General features: G+C 44.5%; 1 protein-coding gene across 1 annotated transcript in view; it reads left to right on the top strand.

The window, feature by feature from the left end:
• LOC143292530 (uncharacterized) overlaps positions 1-13,521 on the top strand; it is a 16,169-nt gene extending 2,648 nt beyond the window's left edge. Inside the window, exons 2-3 of the mRNA XM_076602910.1 lie at positions 2,635-2,803; positions 11,311-13,521. Of these exons, the coding sequence (XP_076459025.1) occupies positions 2,635-2,803; positions 11,311-13,010 (1,869 nt within the window). The 3' untranslated portion in view covers positions 13,011-13,521. The remainder of the gene's footprint in view (positions 1-2,634; positions 2,804-11,310) is intronic.
• Positions 13,522-20,683: the final 7,162 nt, after the last annotated feature.

Below are 20,683 nucleotides of genomic sequence, written 5' to 3'. Positions count from 1 at the left end.
AGAGAATGAATGAATGAATGAATCTTTATTTTCCAACGGTGAAGACATTAGCACTTTGGCCGACTTACACATCTGCCGTTGCTCTATGAGACACACAGACATGTAAGCATGTTGGAGAAAGAGAGAGAGAGAGAGAGAGAGAGAGAGAGAGACAGAGACAGAGACAGAGACAGAGCATGGGGTGAGGGTAAACATCTTAGGCTCATTGATAATGATCTTCTCTCAATCTGAGTGATAAAACTGCCAAAATATTCCTTTTCCTCCTTTTACAACTTTTAAAGACTTTAAGAACTACGTTTACCCATCTGACAAATGGACTTATTAAAGTACAACAAAAACAACACCAACAACAAATACTGCTACTACTACTACCACCACTAGAACTACTACTAGTGATGGCCTTGAGGTAACGCGTCCACATAGGAAGCGAGAGAATCTGAGCGTACTGGTTCGAATAACACCGGCAGTCGCCAGTATTTACTCCCCCTCCACTAGACCTTGAGTGGTGATCTGGATGCTAGTCATTCGGTTGAGACGATAAACTGAGGTCCCGTCTGCAGCATTCATTTAGCGCACGTGAAAGAACCCACGGCAACAAAAGAGTTGTCCCTGGCAAAATTCTGTAGAAAAATCCACTTCGATAGAAAAAACAAAACAAAAACAAAACAACAACAACAACCCCCCCCCCAAAAAAAAACAAAACAACCCAACCAACCAACCAAACAACAACAACAAAAAAACCCCAAAAAACAAAAAAACAAAAACAAGTGAGGCAAGGCCTTCAAGGCTCACTTGTGATGCACTTTAAAAAAACCTCTAATCGTTAAAATGTGTTCAGTATTTGTTGTTATAAAGCTTCGGGTTAGAAGAAAAAGAAAAAAAAAAAAAAGAAAAAAGAAAAAAGTCCAAACGGCAGATTCGAACCCCGCGTGTTTGGGTGAGAAAAAAACTGTCTTACCCATTACACTATCGTAGCTCCTTAACTGACGTTCAAAAATATAACACTTAAACATGCTTTTCTAAAGGGCGATAAATCGATTGCGGCATTCGCATTGAGAACGCTGTTTAAATAATATTATTCTCGTGTATCTTGGGCATTCAAAAAATCTTTAAGGGCAATTAAAAATTCTTTTTAAGTCCGGAGTAAAGGAGACGTGGCTATCGCTGCAATCACACTGCAACGTTTAGCCGTTTTCTCTGGATCTAGATAGATGTCCAAGTTTAGTTACACCCGGTTGACACGGTCGATACAATTTCTCTTTTATGTTCATTCTAGTTTTATAGTTTTAAAGTTGATATGAAAATTGAGTATTGTGTTAAACTAATAACATGTAGAGCCAAGTACAAGTACTTCTAAACGTCGTATGAAGTGAAAAGGACTTCATTTTGAGAAAAGTCAAGACTAAAAATTTTTTGCGTTTCATCAATTCAAGGGTATGAACTCTCATGGTTTATTATTTCTAACAGTAAATTCCGACCGATTCTATGAATATTTTTTATGGCAGTTTTGGGCATAGTCCAGTAAGTGATGAGACGTTCACAAATCTTTCTCTGAATAAATATTTAACGGTCTCCTTCTCCAACTTTCCATCACATGTTATCGTATATAGTCGATTGAATATAGGATTGAACGGGCAGGTCAACAACTTGAAACAAAATGACATCGTTCGCGTTCGCGAATAATATGAGCACGCGCTTTGAATATGTATAAATATGTGTACGCAATTGAATTTTGCCCATGACCTTCAGGGCTCAGCCAATAGACTATAAAGTCCACTCGTCGTATTGATTTTAGTATTTTCCGAAAAAGACCACTTGGGCTAATGAACATAGTGAAAGCCCTGTACACTGAGAGTAAAACACACAAGCTTTTTATGTATTGAGTATAATTTCAAAATGTAATGTTTAAGATGAGAAAGATCAGTTTAAAGCAAATTAAGACCCTTAACATTAATTACAGATTAATTTCCCATTTTTATTACTATATGCACCAAAGACATGCAAAATAAATATAACTTCCATGCTTAGCAAAAGAAGTTCCTGTTTGAACAAAAAGTGATAAAAATGACTACTCTTGTTGTTGTGTCAGAATATCAGATGAAAGTGCCAAGTTTAGAGAATAAAAAAATATATGTATAACAGTAAATTCAGTTTGCATATAATTTGGCTTCTTTTATTAATTTTTTGTGTGCCCATCCCAGATGTGCAATATTGTTTTAAACAAGATGACTGGAAAGAACTGAATTTTTCTTATTTTTATGCCAAATTTGGTGTCAACTGACAAAGTATTTGCAGAGAAAATGGCAATGTTAAAGTTTACCACGGACACACGGACACACAGACACAGACACAGACACACACACACACACACACACACACACACACACACACACACACACACACACACACACACACAACCGAACACCGGGTTAAAACATAGACTCATTTTGTTTACACAAGTGAGTCAAAAAAGCAGAAAAAAATACAAAACAGTGGGTGGCGTTCTGGGTGTAGCGACGCGCTCTCCCTGGGGGAGAGCAGCGCGAATTTCACACAGAGAAATCTGTTGTGATAAAAAGAAAGATTAATACAAATACAAATGACACAAATATTACAAACACCTTCCTTCCCCAGGTGACAGCAGAGCGGGACCAGCTGCTGAAGAACGAGAGGACGTACCAGCAGCGGATCCTTCAGCTGGAAGAGGAAGTCAAGGCTGCCCTCAGGCAGAGTCAGGAGCTGTCGGCAGACAACAGGCAGCTCACCAACAAGCTGGAGGCCTACGAAACCAAGGTGTATGGAGGTATGTGGGTAGGTAGACAGGTGGACATGTAGGTAGACAGGTAGATAGGTAGGTAGGTAGGTAGGTAAAGCTGTCGGCAGACAACAGGCAGCTCACCAACAAGCTGGAGGCCTACGAGACCAAGGTGTATGGAGGTATGTGGGTAGGTAGACAGGTGGACATGTAGGTAGACAGGTAGATAGGTAGGTAGGTAGGTAGGTAAAGCTGTCGGCAGACAACAGGCAGCTCACCAACAAGCTGGAGGCCTACGAGACCAAGGTGTATGGAGGTATGTGGGTAGGTAGACAGGTGGACATGTAGGTAGACAGGTAGATAGGTAGGCAGGTAAAGCTGTCGGCAGACAATAGGTCACCAACAAGCTGGAGGCCTACGAGACCAAGGTGTATGGAGGTATGTGGGTAGGTAGACAGGTGGACATGTAGGTAGACAGGTAGATAGGTAGGCAGGTAAAGCTGTCGGCAGACAATAGGTCACCAACAAGCTGGAGGCCTACGAGACCAAGGTGTATGGAGGTATGTGGGTAGGTAGACGGGTGGACATGTAGGTAGACAGGTAGATAGGTAGGTATATAGGTAAAGCTGTCGGCAGACAATAGGTCACCAACAAGCTGGAGGCCTACGAGACCAAGGTGTATGGAGGTATGTGGGTAGGTAGACAGGTGGACATGTAGGTAGACAGGTAGGTATGTAGGTAAAGCTGTCGGCAGACAATAGGTCACCAACAAGCTGGAGGCCTACGAGACCAAGGTGTATGGAGGTATGTGGGTAGGTAGACAGGTAGGTAAACAGGTAGGTGGGGAGGTAGGTAGGTAGTTAGAATGGAAGGTTGAAGTGGGTAGGCAGACAGGTAGGTAGGTAAAGTTTTCGGCAAACAACAGACAGCTCACCAACAAGCTGGAATCCTAAGAGACCAAGGTGTATGGAGGTATGTGGGTAGGCAGGTAGGTAGGTTGGTGGGTGGGTGGGTAAGTAGGTATGTTGGTAGGTAAGTGGATAGGTAGGTAGGTAGGTAAGTACGTACGTTGGTAGGTAAGTGGGTGGGTAGGTAGGTAGGTAAGTAGGTATGTTGGTAGGTAAGTGGATAGGTAGGTAGGTAGGAAAGTACGTACGTTGGTAGGTAAGTGGGTAGGTAGGTACGTTGGTAGGTAAGTGGGTGGGTAAGTAGGTAGGTAGCTACGTTGGTAGGTAAGTGGGTGGGTAGGTAGGTACCTTGGCAGGTAAGTGGGTGGGTAGGTAGTTAGGTACGTTGTAGGTAAGTGGGTGGGTAAGTAGGTAGGTAGGTAAGTGGGTAGGTGGGTACGTTGATAGGTAAGTGGGTAGTTGGGTACGTTGGTAGGTAAGTGGGTAGGTAGGTAGTTACGTTGGTAGCTAAGTGGGTGGGTAGGTACGTTGGTAGGTAAGTGGGTAGGTAGACACGATGGTAGGTAAGTGGGTAGGTAGGTAGTTACGTTGGTAGGTAAGTGGGTGGGTAGGTACGTTGGTAGGTAAGTGGGTAGGTAGGCACGATGGTAGGTAAGTGGGTAGGTAGGTAGTTACATTGGTAGGTAAGTGGGTAGGTAGGTAGGTACGTTGGTAGGTAAGTGGGTAGGTAGGCACGATGGTAGGTAAGTGGGTAGTAGGTAGGTACGTTGGTAGATAACTGGGTAGATAGGTAGGTAGGTAGGTACGTTTTAGGCAGGTAGGTAGGTGGGTAGGTAGGTAGGTAGGTGGTGTGATTGCTGTTGTTGTGCTGGGTTCCCGCAGGAAATACCTGCAGCATCCACAGAAGGGAATCTACGAGAAAATTACAGAAAAAAAACTGTCAAAAGAAAAGAAAGAATTATAAAAAAGACTTAAAGATGTGTTTGTAATTTTGCCTGCCTTTGAAGTCATAAACACTACATATACTGGGCAGAGTATCATGTCTGCTCACCCCCCTCCCCTCTTCACCCTCCAGTCCTTAACCCATCCCCCCACCCCCGCCGAAAAAAAAGAAAAGAAAGAAAGAAAGAAAGAAAGAAAGCATGCCACCAGCCAACCAGTCAAACCTTGTGACAGAACTTTTTCAGCTTTCCCTCCCACTACACCACGTTTCTTTTACAAATATCAATGAATTCATGGTCTTATATTCGTTGGCAGCGTTTATGTCCAGGAGTTCACTGAGAGCGAAAATGCTACTCCTTACAACCAACTGATCGTTAAACTGCATTAAATCACCAACAGGCTATCTCGAAAAGCCAAACATACATAAGTTCCGCTGATAGCGTCAGTCCGCTTGTGACTCACTCGTGGCTAAAGCTTGGCAGTGACATTCAGTTAAATACTGAGAGCTAGAGAAGTTAGTACAACGACAGTTGAGTCAATGTGTTTTTAGAATGCCTAGCGCATTTTTTCAGTTGCTGCAATCTTATCTGTGATGACCATTCACTATGGAATGAGTCAACTGTAATTCTTTTTCTTATGATTTCAAATTACCCCCCCCCCCCACACACACACACACCCACACCCCCGTATCCCCCTCGCCGTCCTTTTATTTAAAACTTTGTTTTCATTTCTTCTTGGACAAACATTACCAATGCTATTTCTAATAGATAGAAAAGGTAATCGGGTCGGTGAATAAGTAGTCCTCCTTCGGCCATGGCTGACCATGGATAGAGTATATCCGACCTAATGTCTAATTGGGTTGTCTGCTTGGACCAAGCAGCATCGCCTGTGACTGTAGAGACCGATGCGAGAGAGACAGTCTCTGTCGCAGCGGTCACATTTGTAAGCTGATGCTGGTCTGTCGGTTGCCATCCCTTTTCTGCGAGCTCGCTTTTCTGCTGCAGCAGCTGACGGTTTGTCCTCACCAATCCGTAGCTGATTCTTGAGAGTGCTTCTCCATCTGTTGCGGTCATCTGCAAGGTCCTCCCAGGACTCAGTGTTGATCTCAAGTGCCTTCATGTCACGTTTGCAAACGTCTTTGTATTTGTGATATATATGTTTATATATATATATATATATATGCGCGCGCGCGCGCGCGCGCGCGCGCGCGCGCGCGTGTGTGTGTGTGTGTGTGTGTGTGTGTGTGTGTGTGTCTGTCTGTCTGTCTGTCTGTCTGTGAGTGTGGCTAAATCAGGTCTGCTACTGTAAAATCATTCCCAACACTTGAAACACACCAGCCGACACTTGTCGGAGATCGATGAGCTGCACAAAATACTAATGTTGCAGAGATGCACAGGATGTAGCGGAAAGCGAAATGCTTCCGATTCCGTTTGTCGTAACCAGCGACTAACATGGAAGCAGTTGGTTGTGGAGTGGGACCAGGGCACTCGTAAACATGGCGTCAGTGCTTCCTTAAGAGAGAGAGAGAGAGAGAGAGAGAGAGAGAGAGAGAGAGAGAGAGAGAGAGAACATCGTTGGCCATACACGGTCACTGCATCCGTCAGAACAGCGGGTTCTTTTCCTCTTGCTTTAAGCTCTCAGATTGTTTTCTCTCTGGTATTGACACCACCTCCATCATAATTACTGCTGCTTCTGCTCCCACTGGTGATGATTTTTTTCGCTCCTACCCCCCCACACTCCCCCCACAGCAAACGTGGTGTGGTGTATGTGGATCAGTCCGCATGATTTGACGCGCGTGCGCACGTGTATGTGTGTGTTTTAAATGATGGAAAGTTATCGGACTTGCTTTGCCATGATTGAGTTGAGTGCTATTTTGTTATGTGTATGTTGTATGCCAAATTTTACCGTTTTGCTTATAATTTGTATGTATCGCAGACTTCACCACACTTATTTTCTCTACAATATGCTAAAGGTATTCTGATTCTGATTCCTTAAAAGCCTTAGACTTGAAGTGATGATGATGACGATAATCATGATGGTGTTGGTGATAATAAACACGATTAGGAGGAGGTGGCGAAGAAGAAGAAACAGAAAGAGGAGAGGAGGAGGAAGAGGAGGAGGAGGAATTAAGTAAAGTACAAAATGTAATATTGTTATTGTTGATGATTACGTTTTCGTCAGTTTAATTCTCTGATTTTGAATCTTAAGAGTTTTTGCATCTAACTTCGCGACAAACAAGAAGAAAGAAAGTGTTGGGTTATGTAAACGAGGTCAATGAATCTTGTCATTGTTTTCATGAAGACAAAGACTGAAAACTCCAAACCAGTGTTGTTTCGCGGTTTCCAGTCAGCTTATGCACAGTTGATTATATGATACAGAAGAATTATTTCCAGACCCATCCATTTTCCTCTTCCCCCACTTCTCGTGCAACTCATTTCAACCAGCTTTGACAGAAACCGGCCACAGTCATACAGCAGTCACCTTAATCTTGTTAGCCTCCCATTGATAACTTCGATATTAGCAAGAAGTTTCTATGAATGCTGTGAAAATTGTTTCCGCACATACCATGTGTACATATATGCTAAGCAACATTTTCTTTTGCCTGACATCAGGTGACAGGGAGTTGATGTTTTACTTAGTTTATAATTTAAGATAGCTGGTCATATTAGAGTTACTGCTCTTATTTAGTATTAACGATTTAAGGTGTTTGGTCACATTAAAGTTTCTGTTCTTACTTAATGTTGACAGTTCAAAACATCTAGTCGTCACACTGGAGTTACTGTTTGAACTTAGTATTAATTATTCAAGACACCCGCTCACATGAGCATTACCGCCCTTACTTAGTGTTATTATTTATTTGGCTTCCAACCCAATGTCATCGCCATAGAGATTGGTGCAAGAGGGTTTGTGAGCGCATCTGCCTACAGATTCATGAAACAGCTGTCGATTTCTGGCAGAGAGAGGACACGGGCTCTCAAGGCAATGGCAAAAGCATCAGAAAAGAGTTCCAGCTAAATCTGGTCGAGGAATAATGAAAGTAAACTTCATAAATTTCCCAACTCAAACTAGGTGTACGATGGCTCAGTCTGCCAGAAAAGGTGACTCAGTCCTGAAGTGGCGACCACCCTATAGTTCTTGGTATCAATTATTTAATGCACTTAGTTATCACATCTTACTTAGTAATGTGTCATAGTAAATCCACTGTTCTTTCCAAATCACTCACTCACTCACTCATTCCCTCGACCGCTGGGGTCGTTGGGGGGACATGAGGAAGATGTCATAGATCGTCACGCCGTTCTGTTGGCAGCTGTCGTGAGGAGATCTGGCATCGTCATTTTGGTCCATTCCTTGACGTTGTCGGACCAGCTCTTTCTCTGCCGCCCCCGTCTGCGCCCTCCCTCTACAGTCCCTTGCAGGATGGTTTTGGAGAGGGTGTTATGTCGTATGACGTGACCAAACCATGCCATCTTCCGTCGTTTGACAGTCACCAGCAGTAGTTCTTGGGGCCCAACAAGGTTGCTGACCAGGTTCCGCACATAGTCATTGGTCTTGTGCTCCTTGTAGGAGATGTGTAGTAGTCTCCTCAAGCACTTGGTTTCGAATGCTTGGATTCTTCCTTCTGTTTCTGCCATCAGTGTCTATGTCTCACATCCATATAAGAGGATGGAGACCACTAGTGACTTGTAGAGCAGGAATTTTGTGTGGAATCTGATGTTGCTCTTCCATATCCTGTTCAGTCTGGCCATCGCTGCCGTTGCAGAATTAATCCTATTTCGGATTTCTGTTGTGCAGGTGCCGTCTTTGGACAGGGTTGCTCCCAGGTACTTGAAGCTGGTCACTTCTTCCAAGGGCTCACCATTCATGGTTATGTTGGCACTGATGTTAGTTGTGCTGTTGACCATGACCTTTGACTTCTTTGTGCTGACCTCCATGCCGTAAGCACTTGCTCTTGTAGTAAGTCTGTTTGTTAGATACTGGAGCTCGGTGTTAGTGCCCCCCATGAGGTCGATGTCGTCTGCGAATCGAAGATTGCAGACTGGCCTGCCGCCAATGATGATGGAAGTGTGGTGGTCTTCGAGGGCCTCTTGCATGATTCTCTCCAGAAAGATGTTGAAAAGTACTGGGGATAATAGGCATCCTTGCCTGACTCCGATTGTGGTCCGAAAGAATTGTCCTTGTTGATTGTTGAGGAGCACTGCGCTGCTGGAATGTTCGTAGATGGCCTTGTTGAATGAGCCCTTCATCAATGTTAAAGCCTCTCAGTACTTGCCAGAGGCCGCTGTGCCACACCCGATCGAATGCCTTCTTGAAGTCGATGAAGTTGTGAAAGATGTCCTCTTTCCTAATATAAATTATCTAACACTCCATGTCGCATGAAAGTATATCTTTTACACAGTGTTCACTACTTCAAATTATCAGGTCATTTTAAGGTTCTCACTTGGTATCAGCTATTCCCCATATCTCCACAACAACTGTGACATCTGTTCCTGGCACTCCCCCCCCCCTCTCCTCTGTTTGTGACTGTGTCTGTCCGTCTCTGTCTGTCTGCCTGTCTCTCTCTCTCTCTCTGTACATGCAGAATGCGCATGAATTGTCCTTTTCTTTTGACTCCTTCCCCACCCCAGTCCGACTTTGGAGTGGGGCCCATGGCTGATGTACATTAGAATGTACACAACTTCAAGTCAGTGCTGCTATCGCTACCGATTCAGCTAGCACACAGGTAAATAAAAGGTACATTGAAACAAACCCAGACAATTCCTCAAAAAAAGGAAGCGCCGGGCCTGTCCTTATACCGATCATTTGACATGTGCAAACAGCAGCAAAGACAGAAGAAATGTGCAAACACAAATTAGTTTTTATTCAAGACTGGCATAGCCTCTTTAATCCTGAACTAGCCACACAGAACACATGGACAATACAGAACAAACACATGGTTGCCTCGGTGGTTTTTCAACTGGAAATTAACAAATAATGAGGCCATGAGATGAAATGACTAACAAACAGTAAAGAGTGTTAACTCTCTTGCTAGCTGAATCGGTAGCGTAAGCAGCACTGACTTGAAGTTGTGTACATTCTAATGTACATCAGCCATGGGCCCCACTACAAAGTCTGACTGACTTGAAGTTGTGTACCTTGTGAACGGAGAGAGTTACCACTCTTTACTATTTGTTCAGTAATCATTTCATCTCCTGGCCTCATTATTTGTTAATTTACATTAGAATGTTTCTGAGTTCTCTCTCTGTCTGTATCTCTGTCTCTGTCTGTCCCTCTCTCTGCCCCCCACCCCCTCTCTCTCTCTGTATCTCTATCTTGTTTGCGACATACTCAATGCTGTTATGAATACTAGCAACAGGTGATTCTATAACGCAGCTACGACACGGCCGGGAGGTTTTAGTCAATGCCGTTTGAGTCGAGTTCACACTTCACTGACGCTGAAATCTGACGATGTGTATTTCACCTGGCCGCGACTGATCTGTTTCAATCATGATGAACTGGCATAGACATGTCGAAACGAGTTTTTTGGTTATTGTTCCCATGTGGAACACGTCTGGTGCAATTTATGTATTCGTTTGTGATAATTACAAGAATGTCATAGTCAGTGTGGTGCAATCGACGTATTGAATCCTGTCACACTTGTGTCGATTTGTGCCGAATCATCTTTTGTACATATTATTTAATAGTCTTGATGAAGGCTTGAGGGTGGTTTACTATATAAGGATAATTGTTCAGTCAGTTGTGAAAATGAAAATGTTAGAACGAAATAAACGACAAAATAGACAGATAGATGGGTATGTAAATAATAATTAAATAAACAAATAGATGATAAATGAATAGGTAAATGAATAAATAAATAGATAAACAAACAAACAAATAAATAAATAAATAAATAAATAATAACGAATGAATGATGATGAATGAATGAATGAATGGATAAATGCAACACCTACGGGAAGACAGACTGACAAGACAGGCAGAATACAGAAAAAAATGCATCTCGTTTTAGTAAAGGAGCAAGAGGGTACTGAAGATAAATTTCATTTCATATGTCTATATTTGACGGTATTTCTGTGTTGAAGATACTGGGAAATCAGTGCTGTTTCAGATCTTTTCCACTAATTCAGTGGGCTAATGAATGCTTTTTGTTGTTGTTGTTTGTTTTATCCTTTGATACAAATTCAGAAGCGCCTGTTCAGGATCAATAGCTGTGGAAATCATTGTTAATTTTTTTTTTTTTGCATGGATAAATGAAAATGGTCAAAGACCGACACAGCAAAACAAAACACCTCCCAAACAGCAACAACTACAAACCGATAAACGGACACACAGACTAAAACAAAGCAAAATTTCTAGTCAGGTCCATTTGGATGTCAACTTTGTCTTAAGGCAGCACGAGTATAAAGCATATGTAAGGCTGTGATAGAGATATTATCATCATTATTTTCTTCATTTTGACAGGGAGAGCGAAAGCCACAGGTTAACTATTTTTGAGATGCTGAGCACCCTTCACCAAACGTTTTATTGTTTTGTTTTGCTTTACATCAATCTCACACGTGTGTGTGTGTGTGTGTGTGTGTGTGTGTGTGTGTGTGTGAGTGTGTGTGCGTGTGTATGTACGTGCGTGTGTTTTGTGGTGTGTGTGTGTGTGTGTGTGTGTGTGTGTGTGTGTGTGTGTGTGTGTGTGTGCGCGCGCGCGCTGAACGACAGGTTCCCTGGAGCTGAAGGAGCTGAGGCGGGAGAAGCAGGACCTGGTCACCATGGTCGCCAAGACGACGGGGGAGAAGCAGGAGATGGACGCGGAGAACGAACGTCTGAGATCCAAGCTGGCCGAGGCGGACAGCAAGAGCCGGCAGTGGGACGCGCTGTACGTGGAGAACAACAAGCTGAAGACCAAGCAGGCCGAGCTGGAGAAGCGGATCATGGAGCTGGAGAACGAGAAGATGAAGCTGAAGAACAACGTCAGGACGGCGGAGTCCACGCAGCTGGACAAACTGGCTGCCGTCCAGAACGAAAACAAAAAGCTTCAGGCCGACCTCATCAACCTCCAGACCAAGAACAACTCCATGGAGAGGAAGGTAGAGAGGATGGAGGCTGAAAACAAAGAAATGATTGAGCGTCTGGATCAGAAGAAGACTGAGCTGGACGAACTCATGAGAGCCATGAAGACTGAGACGAACACGGAACTGGAGCTCAAAGAAGTGAACCAAGAACTGGAATTCGCAAAGAATAAGCTGGAGGACGTCAAGAAAGACTTGAACGAGGCAAACCGTAGGTACGAGGTGCTGGAAAAAGAAAAGGACACCGCTAAGAACTCCCTCAGGCTGAAAGAGTCCGAGTGCAAGGGACTGAAAGCCATGTCGGAAGAAAAAGACACCCAGATAGCGGAGCTGAAGCGGCAGGTGGACACCGCCAAGCGGAACGTCAAACGGCTGGAGGACGACCTGGAAGACACCAAGCAGGTGGAGAAGGACGTGATCAACATGAAGGCCAGAGTCCGCTCCTTGAAGAACGAGATCGAGGACAGCCTGTCCGCCAACCACAAGATGAAGCAGGAGAGGACGGAGGCCAGGCTGGAAGCAGAACGTCTGAACCGGGAGCTGGCCACCACCTCGGAAGCCGTGACGGAGGCACGGCGTTACATCAAGAAGCTGGAGGGTGAACGGGGTTCCAGGGACAAACTGGAGGAGGAGCTCAAGGCGAGGAAGCAGCGCGAGCAGGACCTGGAGCGACAGGCGTACGACGTGAACCTGCGAAACGAGCAACTGAGGACCAAGGTGAGGATGCTGGAGGAGGAGAGGGAGGAGCTGCTGAAGAGAGACGTGACCGAGATCAGCACCGCTAACCGGAAGCTTCAGGACGACAACAAAAAGCTCCGGCAGCTGATCGTGGAGCGCAACATCGAGATCACCCAGCGACAGTCAGAGCGGAACGCTCTGTTGGACCGAGTGGGAAACCTGGAGCGGAAACAGAACGACTCGGAGATCAAGGTGCGGCAGCTGAGAGGCTGGGTGGAGGACGCGTACACCCAACCCCCACCCGCCCCCCAACAGCACCATCACCCCACCCTGGCTCTGCCGCCAGTCCCAGCCAAGAACGCAGCACGCCAGTCCAAACCCTGGGCAGGTGGTGGCGGCGGCGGTGGTGGTGGTGGTGGTGGTGGGGGTGGCGCTGGACTGCGGCGCAAGAAGGGGCAGCATCTGCCTCAGCAGCAGCGGCAGCACCAGCTGAACAGAAGCTGGGAGGACCTGAACAGGCTGAAGGCAGAGCCTGACGAGAGCATCAGGACGACGCCGGGTCTGCCCGGGATGGGCGACACCAAGTTTCTCCCCCAGCCGGCACAGGGATCCACGGGTTATTTTGACCTGTACAAGAACAAGATGAAACTCCTCAGGGAAAAGAAGTGGTGACACACACAACACAGCAAGTTTTAGGTAACCGTGACTCTAAGAGAACACTAATGGTGGGAAACCACGTTAAAGGAATACAGTCATTTCCGTTCTCCCCAAAACGTGGAGCGGTTGATAAACAATACTGTGCTGAAGAAGTCTTCAACTTAACAATACTGTGATACAGAATGCAGAGCAGTTTATTATATCAACAAGATAAAGTCACGTGTCGTGTATGCTACACTAACAATGCACAAGAATCACGTTCAATCAGTATGACTCAACAAAAGAGACACATTGCTTGATCAAATGCTAAGCTGATGTAAACCTCTCAGATAATAATCACGATTATAAACATGCAGGAGGGTGTCTCCTTCAAACCATATAATGTGATAAAGGTTGACCTCTTCAAAATTGACAATAAGGGAATAATCAACATAGCAACACGGTGGACATAATCATGTAAAATGACTTGATTTAAAATTAATGTGGTTTAGCTTACTTTCTCACTAAATGCTGAAATAGCGCACGCGTGCTCGCGACACCTACATACACACGAACACACACACACACACACACACACACACACACACACACACACACACACACCCACATGCGCGCGCACACACACACACACACACACGCACACACACACACACACACTCACCCCCACACCCACATGCGCGCGCGCGCACACACACACACACACATGCGCGCGCGCACACACACACACAGACACATACGCACACACACACACACACGCACAATCGCATGCGCGTGCGCGCGCATACACACATACACACATGCACACACACACACACACATACGCACACGCACACACATGCGCGCGCGCGCGCGCACACACACATACACAGACAGACACACACACACTCACACACACACATGCGCGCGCGCGCACACACACACAAACACACGCACACACGCAACATTTTACAGTACCTTTCGCTCGCGAGCAAGATGGCCATGTGAACTTGTGCCTCTGCGCCCTTGAGGTTTGAAGTGTGTGCTCTGATGTAATTCAGGAACGAAAGTGACTGTTTATGGTTGAATGTTCGAAGCTCTTGACCTCATACAAATCTAGTTTATCAACTTGTCGCACGGTGTGTTTGCGTGTTTGTTTGTTTGTTTCGTTTTGTTTTTGTTTTGTATTGTAGCTTTGCAGGCCTGTTCGTCTGGTGAAGAAGACAGCGTTGGAGATGTGCCCAGCAGCGAACTTCCTTCCAGAAACGAAAGCATGATACATGCTGACGAAAGAACAATATCAGATGCATCGGGTTTTTTTTTCATTGTTCATGATTTGCTTGCTGTGTCAGATTTTGTGAAATAGTCTAGCTTGCGCAAGAGTGTGCGAGCGTGTGTGTATTGGGGGTAGCTGGAGGTGGGGAGTGGGCAGTGGGGGCGAAGGGGGAAGAAGAAAGCGGAGCGTGAGGCGTGCGCGCTCCCGCATATATTGTGTTGTGATGTGTGTGTGTGTGTGTGTGTGTGTGTGTGTGTGTGTGTGCGTGCGTGCGTGCGTGCGCGCCCGTGTGTGTGTGTGTGTGTGTGTGTGTGTGTGTGTGTGTGTGCGCGCGCGCGATCTTGTATAGGCTTACGTGCATTTTGTGTGTGAAATAATCAAACACAATATTGTCTACATTTCCAAACGCCTAATCGTCAACTTGAAATTTTTAGACGACTTCAGTCCATCAAAGTAAACTGTACTGTTGATTAAGGGACTGTCACATGGGCCGTTTCAGTCGTGTGGAGGAGAACCGTCCGATCCGTTGGATTTTTGTCCCGTTCGTGTGATACATTTAGACTGTAATGCGATGGAGCAAACTCTGGTGGGCAAAACAAAATAGCAAAATATAGTGTGTGAGCGATTTTACTTTGTTTTAAAATGCAAACGATGATGAATTTTGTTTAATGTCCCATCACATATACTGGTGATTGTAGAAAAAAAAAGTAAACAAACAACAAGAAGCAAAACAACAACAGCAACAACAACAACCACATCAGCAACAACACCTCTCGATTCTCGATGCATTGCAAACCTAGACTTTATCTTGTTTCTGTCTTCAATTTCAGTAATGCCATTACCCAACCATAACAACTCTGCTTCGCCTTGCTGTTCAAGTTCGTATTCTAGAGGATCTCACACCAATGGGAAAAGCCTACTTCGGATATTTCGTTTTCGATTTCGATAATTTGAGAAACGTGTCTCCACCTTTTTTTCTTGTGTGTGTGTGTGTGTGTGTGTGTGTGTGTGTGTGTGTGTGTGTGTGTGTGTGTGTGTGTGTGTGTGTGTGTGTGTGTGTGTGTGTGTAGAGTTTTGTAACTTTTGCGTGTGTGCCCCACTATCGGCGCTTACTGGCGTGAGGATGGAATTCATACGTTCGGAAGTTAACCCTCTGTCTGCTGATTGAGAGTGTCCTTGTCGGTGAGGGGCTGTCAGCTCATTGAGGTAAGGCAGAGCTTACAATGTGAAGATGTCAGTCCCCTATCTTTTATTTGAACTTCTTCCCTCTTTGGATTATGTTACCGTTGTTCAGCAATCACATGATTGTTAATAAGCAAACAAAACGTAGTAACATCACTCCAAACTCTTGCCACACTGATTTCAGTTTCATCACGTTTCAGCTGTCAAGGGATTAATTAATATCGTGTGTTTTTTGAACGGACGGGTCTGAACGGATAGTTCCAGTTGTTGCAACCATACGGTTAGTGTTTTCCTCGTCAACCGTACGGCTGAAATGGTTCGTGTAACAGTTCCTTTTCGTCCCAGGTAAGCAACTTGGATTGGGTGTTAGAGTTTGTTTGTTTTTTTTTCCTTTTTTTTGTATTTAATGCATCATCTGCAACCATCCGGTGATTCGTGTCTCTATAAATCAGAGAGAAACTCTGTAGCGGTGCCTTAGTGATAACAATGCTCCACTGGGAAGCCAGTGTCTCCAGGTTCGAGTTCTGTATCGGAACGGGATTTCCCGCACCACCATTGATTGACTGATTGATATGGTTTCTTATATAGCGCCTATCCTCGGTCGGAGACCAAGCTCTAAGCACTTTACAAACACGGAGTCATTTACACAACAGGCTGCCTACCTGGGTGGAGCCGACTGACGGCTGCCATTGAGCGTTCATCATTCGTTTCCTGTGCCATTCAATCAGATGTCAGGCACGTACACCTACACACTCAGACAAATATGTAAGATTTAAAATTTTACATGTATGATCGTTTTGTTTATTTACCCCGCCATGTAGGCAGCCATACTCCGTTTTCGGGGGTGTTCCTGCTGGGTATGTTCTTGTTTCCAGAACACACCGAACGCTGACATGGATTACAGGATCTTTAACGTGCGTATTTGAGCTTCTGCGTGCGTATACACACGAAAGGGGTTCAGGCACTGGCAGGTCTGCACATACGTTGACCTGGGAGATCGGAAAAACCTCCACCATCACCCCTCCTCCACTACACCGTAAGTGGCAGTTCGGGTTCTAGTCTTTCGGATGAGACAATAAATAAGCCAAAGTGCAGCATGCACTTAGCGCATGTAAAAAACAAAACAAACAAAACCAAAACAAAACAAAACAAAACAACAACAACAACAACAACACGACAACAAAAGGAAAAAACAAAGGCAAGAAACAGCTTAAAAAAATGTCCAAAATGATAGCATATCAAATACCCTTGCACGCAGACCAAAAAAAAAAAAAAAAAAAAAAAAGTGTTGGCGCTTTACAGTGACGATATACTTTCATCAGGGAAATCAATCCGAATTTCACACTATCTGTTGTGAACAGAAACTGGTACAGTCGAATATAAAAGAATACAGAACGATATAATACAATTGATACAAAACAACTCGCCATTCAGTGAACAAAAAAACGCTGGGGGTGGGGTGAAAAGGAACATTAATATTAGAACAGCTTTATTGAATACGAAATTTTAATCGTAAAAACAAAATAAAAAGCAGTTCAAAATGAAAGTGTGTATGTATGTATGTATGTATGTATGCATGTATGTATGTGTGTGTGTGTGTGTGTGTGTGTGTGTGTGTGTGTACTCACGGTGTATGTGATTTTGACTTCATACGGCTATCAGACATCAGACTTGAGACAGGAGATTCACACTTCCAGTCCGCACGACATATCCGACTGGCATTATTAGAGTGCGCGCGTGTGTGTGTGTTTCTGCATGCGTGTATGTGCCTGTGTATGTGTTTGTATGCACACACGCGTGTGCGCACGAAATATACAAGTATGATTGTCGTGACTGTGTCCAGTCCGTGGAGTTTGTCTTTTTGATGAATTGATATCTGCCGCTTTGTTAACGAGTGTGTTTTTCGTGAGGCATTACCGCACAGTGCACACAGACATAGGAAAGCGTTGGCTCTGTGGATAAGGCGCTCACCACGGGAACCCGAAAATCAATGGTTAATGTTTCGAGACTCGCAAACTTTGTTTTTTCTATTCCCTGTACTTGCTTTTGATTGATGGTCTGGTTGTTAGTCTTTTCGTTAAAGCCAGACACCGAGATCCAGAGTGTATATAGCGCACGTTAAAAAAAAAAAAAAAAAAAATCCAGGATAACGAAAAAGTTGTCACTAAGAAACAACTGTAGTAACTGTCGTAACTCATGGCCTGACTAAGCGCGTTGGGTTTCGCTGCTGGTCAGGCATCTGCTTGCCAGATGTGGTGTAAGGTATATGGATTTGAGCGAACGCAGTGACACCTCCTTTAATAACTGAACTGAACTGAACTGTAGTAACAACTATTTTTTTATGGAAAGGCGAATTATATACACATAAAAATAATTATAGGAAATTCAGTTTTGATAGGAAAACAATCACAACTTCAGAGGATAAGCGAAAGGTGGCGCTGGACTATGGCGAAATGATTTCCTAACATTTCAGCACAGTAGTTTTCAGAAGTTCAGTACAGTAGAGTAAGAGTTGCGTATAGTACCCGACTCTACTCTACCTAACCGTACGCAACATTACACCACACTACACCACGCTAAGCTACACAACACTACACTACGCTACACTACACTACAGCAGAACATGAACGCTACGCAACGTTATTGTATTGTATTGTATTTCTCTTTTTACCACAACAGATTTCTGTGTGTGAAATTCGGGCTGCTCTCCCCAGGGAGAGCACGTCGCTATACTACAGCGCCACCCATTTTTTTGTATTTTTTTCCTGCGTGCCGTTTTATTTCGTTTTCCTATCGAAGTGGATTTTTTTTTTTTTTTTACAGAATTTTGCCAGGAACAACCCTTTTGTTGCCGTGGGTTCTTTTACGTACGCTAAGTGCATGCTGCACACGGGACCTCGGTTTACCGTCTCATCCGAATGACTAGCGTCCAGACCACCACTCAAGGACTAGTGGACGGGGAGAAAATATCGGCTAAGCCGTGATTCGAACCAGCGCGCTCAGATTCTCTCGCTTCCTAGGCGGACGCGTTACCTCTAGGCCATCACTCCATGCATACGTTTCTCAAGCCACACAATTATTATTCTAGACACAGACTTCATTTCCCGCCCCTTCAAAGTTATCTTCGGCTCTATCGCTGACAGGCTCAAGGGAACAGAATGTCTCTTATCCCCAAGCGTTATAACAAGAAAATGAAAGATTCCTTCAAGGGTATCTTCGAAAAAGAAATTCAGTTGAGTAAAAGGACACGAGAAGATTAGAGAACTCGATAAGAGATGCCATTCGATTTTTTTTTTTTCAATATTTTTCTTGGTCTGTGGAGAAGTTCGATAAAGAAAAAAGAACAAAATTTCACCTTTTTACGGAAAGTGGGATAATGGATATAATCTGTGACATAAATCTACACTTCAGACAAACCAGACAAGTCAATCTGGTATTCCATTTTCTCTTTCAGTGTATTTCAAAACGCATCCTCTGTGTGTGTTAAAAGCGAATGTTTTGTTCTGTATTCTGTGTCTTATTCTTTCTGTTATTTGCACTCCTGGTTTTGGGGCACTCCCCTTTTTTCGGTGTTGAAGATGCTGGCTTAATGGACAGAAGGTATTCGTGAATAAACGAGTGAACAAATGAATAAGTTATTGATGAAATATAAAACAAATACATAAATGACCAAACAAACATTCAAATAATATAGATTTTAAAAAGATTGAAAGTTTCTTCTCGAACAGCAGCACCCAAGAAGCTTTCACTGGTTATTTCTTTCAAAAAGTCTTCAGAGATGAAACGAAAACAAACCATACGAAGATACGATTAACAATTACAATCACTCCAGATTAAGATACTGGCCAGAACAAGAGAGAGAGAGAGAGAGAGAGAGAGAGAGAGAGAGAGAGAGAGAGAGAGAGAGAGAACGACTGCTGTCACCCGAAACAGAGTCAGCCAACAGTTCTTTCCCATTGTTCAGTCACGAACGGTTGGTCCAAGTTCCCTCTATCTCTCTCTCTGTGCACACACACACACACACACACACACACACACACACACACACATATATATATATATATATGTGTGTGTGTGTGTGTGTGTGTGTGTGTGTGTGTGTGTGTGCTGCACCCTACAGTACAATAAGTCAACACAGCACATCACAGAACATCACAACACCGCATAACGTGACAATATAGTACATCACAGTACAGGACAGTGCAGCATAGTATAGTAAGACAGTGCAGTACAGTGTATAACAGTACATTACAGTATAGTAAAATACAATATAGTACGGTACAGTATAGTACAGTGCAGTCTAGGACAACAAATCGCAGCTCAGCACAGCACGATGCAGTGCAACATGACAAACTACAGCTACAGAATAGTGATGGAGTCTCCCGTCGGACCGACGGATGAGTAGGCAGGCAGGCTTATCTGTCGGTGTGTGTCCTCATATGGGAGAAGAGGCCGATTCTGGATGCGCAGCACTTCCCACAGGTGTTGCAAGGGAAAACGTCTCCAGAAGTTGAGCCCTGCTTCCTTCGCTCATGCTTCTCCTTGATGGCCAGCGTTCTCTTGTTTTCAAACGTCTTTATGTCACTAGAGCACAGCATCCTCGAGCGAGAGCTGTCAAAGGCATCAGTTTCCCAAGAAGTGATGTCTGTGTCACAGGCTTTAAGGTTTGTCTTCAAGGTATCCTTGAAGCGCTTGCAGGGTCTTCCAAGTTCGCGGTGGCCTTCCTGCAGCTGGCCATACAAAAGCATCGTCGGGATCCTGCTGTCTGTCATGCGGACAACGTGTCATGTCCAGCGTAGCTAGACAATGGATCAGCAGGCTTTCGATGCTGGGCAGGCCGCTCCTCTCTAGTACCAAGTGTCTTGCCACTTTATGCCGAGGATCTTTCGTAGGCATCTCTGGTGAAACTGCTCAAGTTGTTGAATGTGACGGCGATACGTCGTCCATGTTTCACAACAGTACGACAAGGTGGTCAGCACAACAGCTCTGTAGGTTTTGATTTTGGTGCTGAGCCTGATGCCTTTGTTGTTCCACAGCCTGTTGTTGAGTCTGCCAAAGGCGGAGCTGGCCTTGGCGATGCGCAGCGTCACTTCTGTATCAAGGGCTCCGTTGCTGTATAGGGTGCTGCCCAGGTAGCAAAACTTGTCGACTGGCTGACTTGATTTCTGTGTCGTCGATCTTGATTGCAGGTGGGGTGGAGGCACTGGCGTTCTGTGAGCTAGCTGGTTGGTACATGGACTCGGTCTTGCTGAGG

The sequence above is a fragment of the Babylonia areolata genome, chromosome 1 (genome assembly GCF_041734735.1).
Source record: "Babylonia areolata isolate BAREFJ2019XMU chromosome 1, ASM4173473v1, whole genome shotgun sequence".
Classification (NCBI taxonomy): domain Eukaryota; kingdom Metazoa; phylum Mollusca; class Gastropoda; order Neogastropoda; family Buccinidae; genus Babylonia; species Babylonia areolata.
The sequence above is the reverse complement of the archived record's forward strand: the minus strand, read 5'-3'. Positions and strand labels throughout refer to the sequence as shown.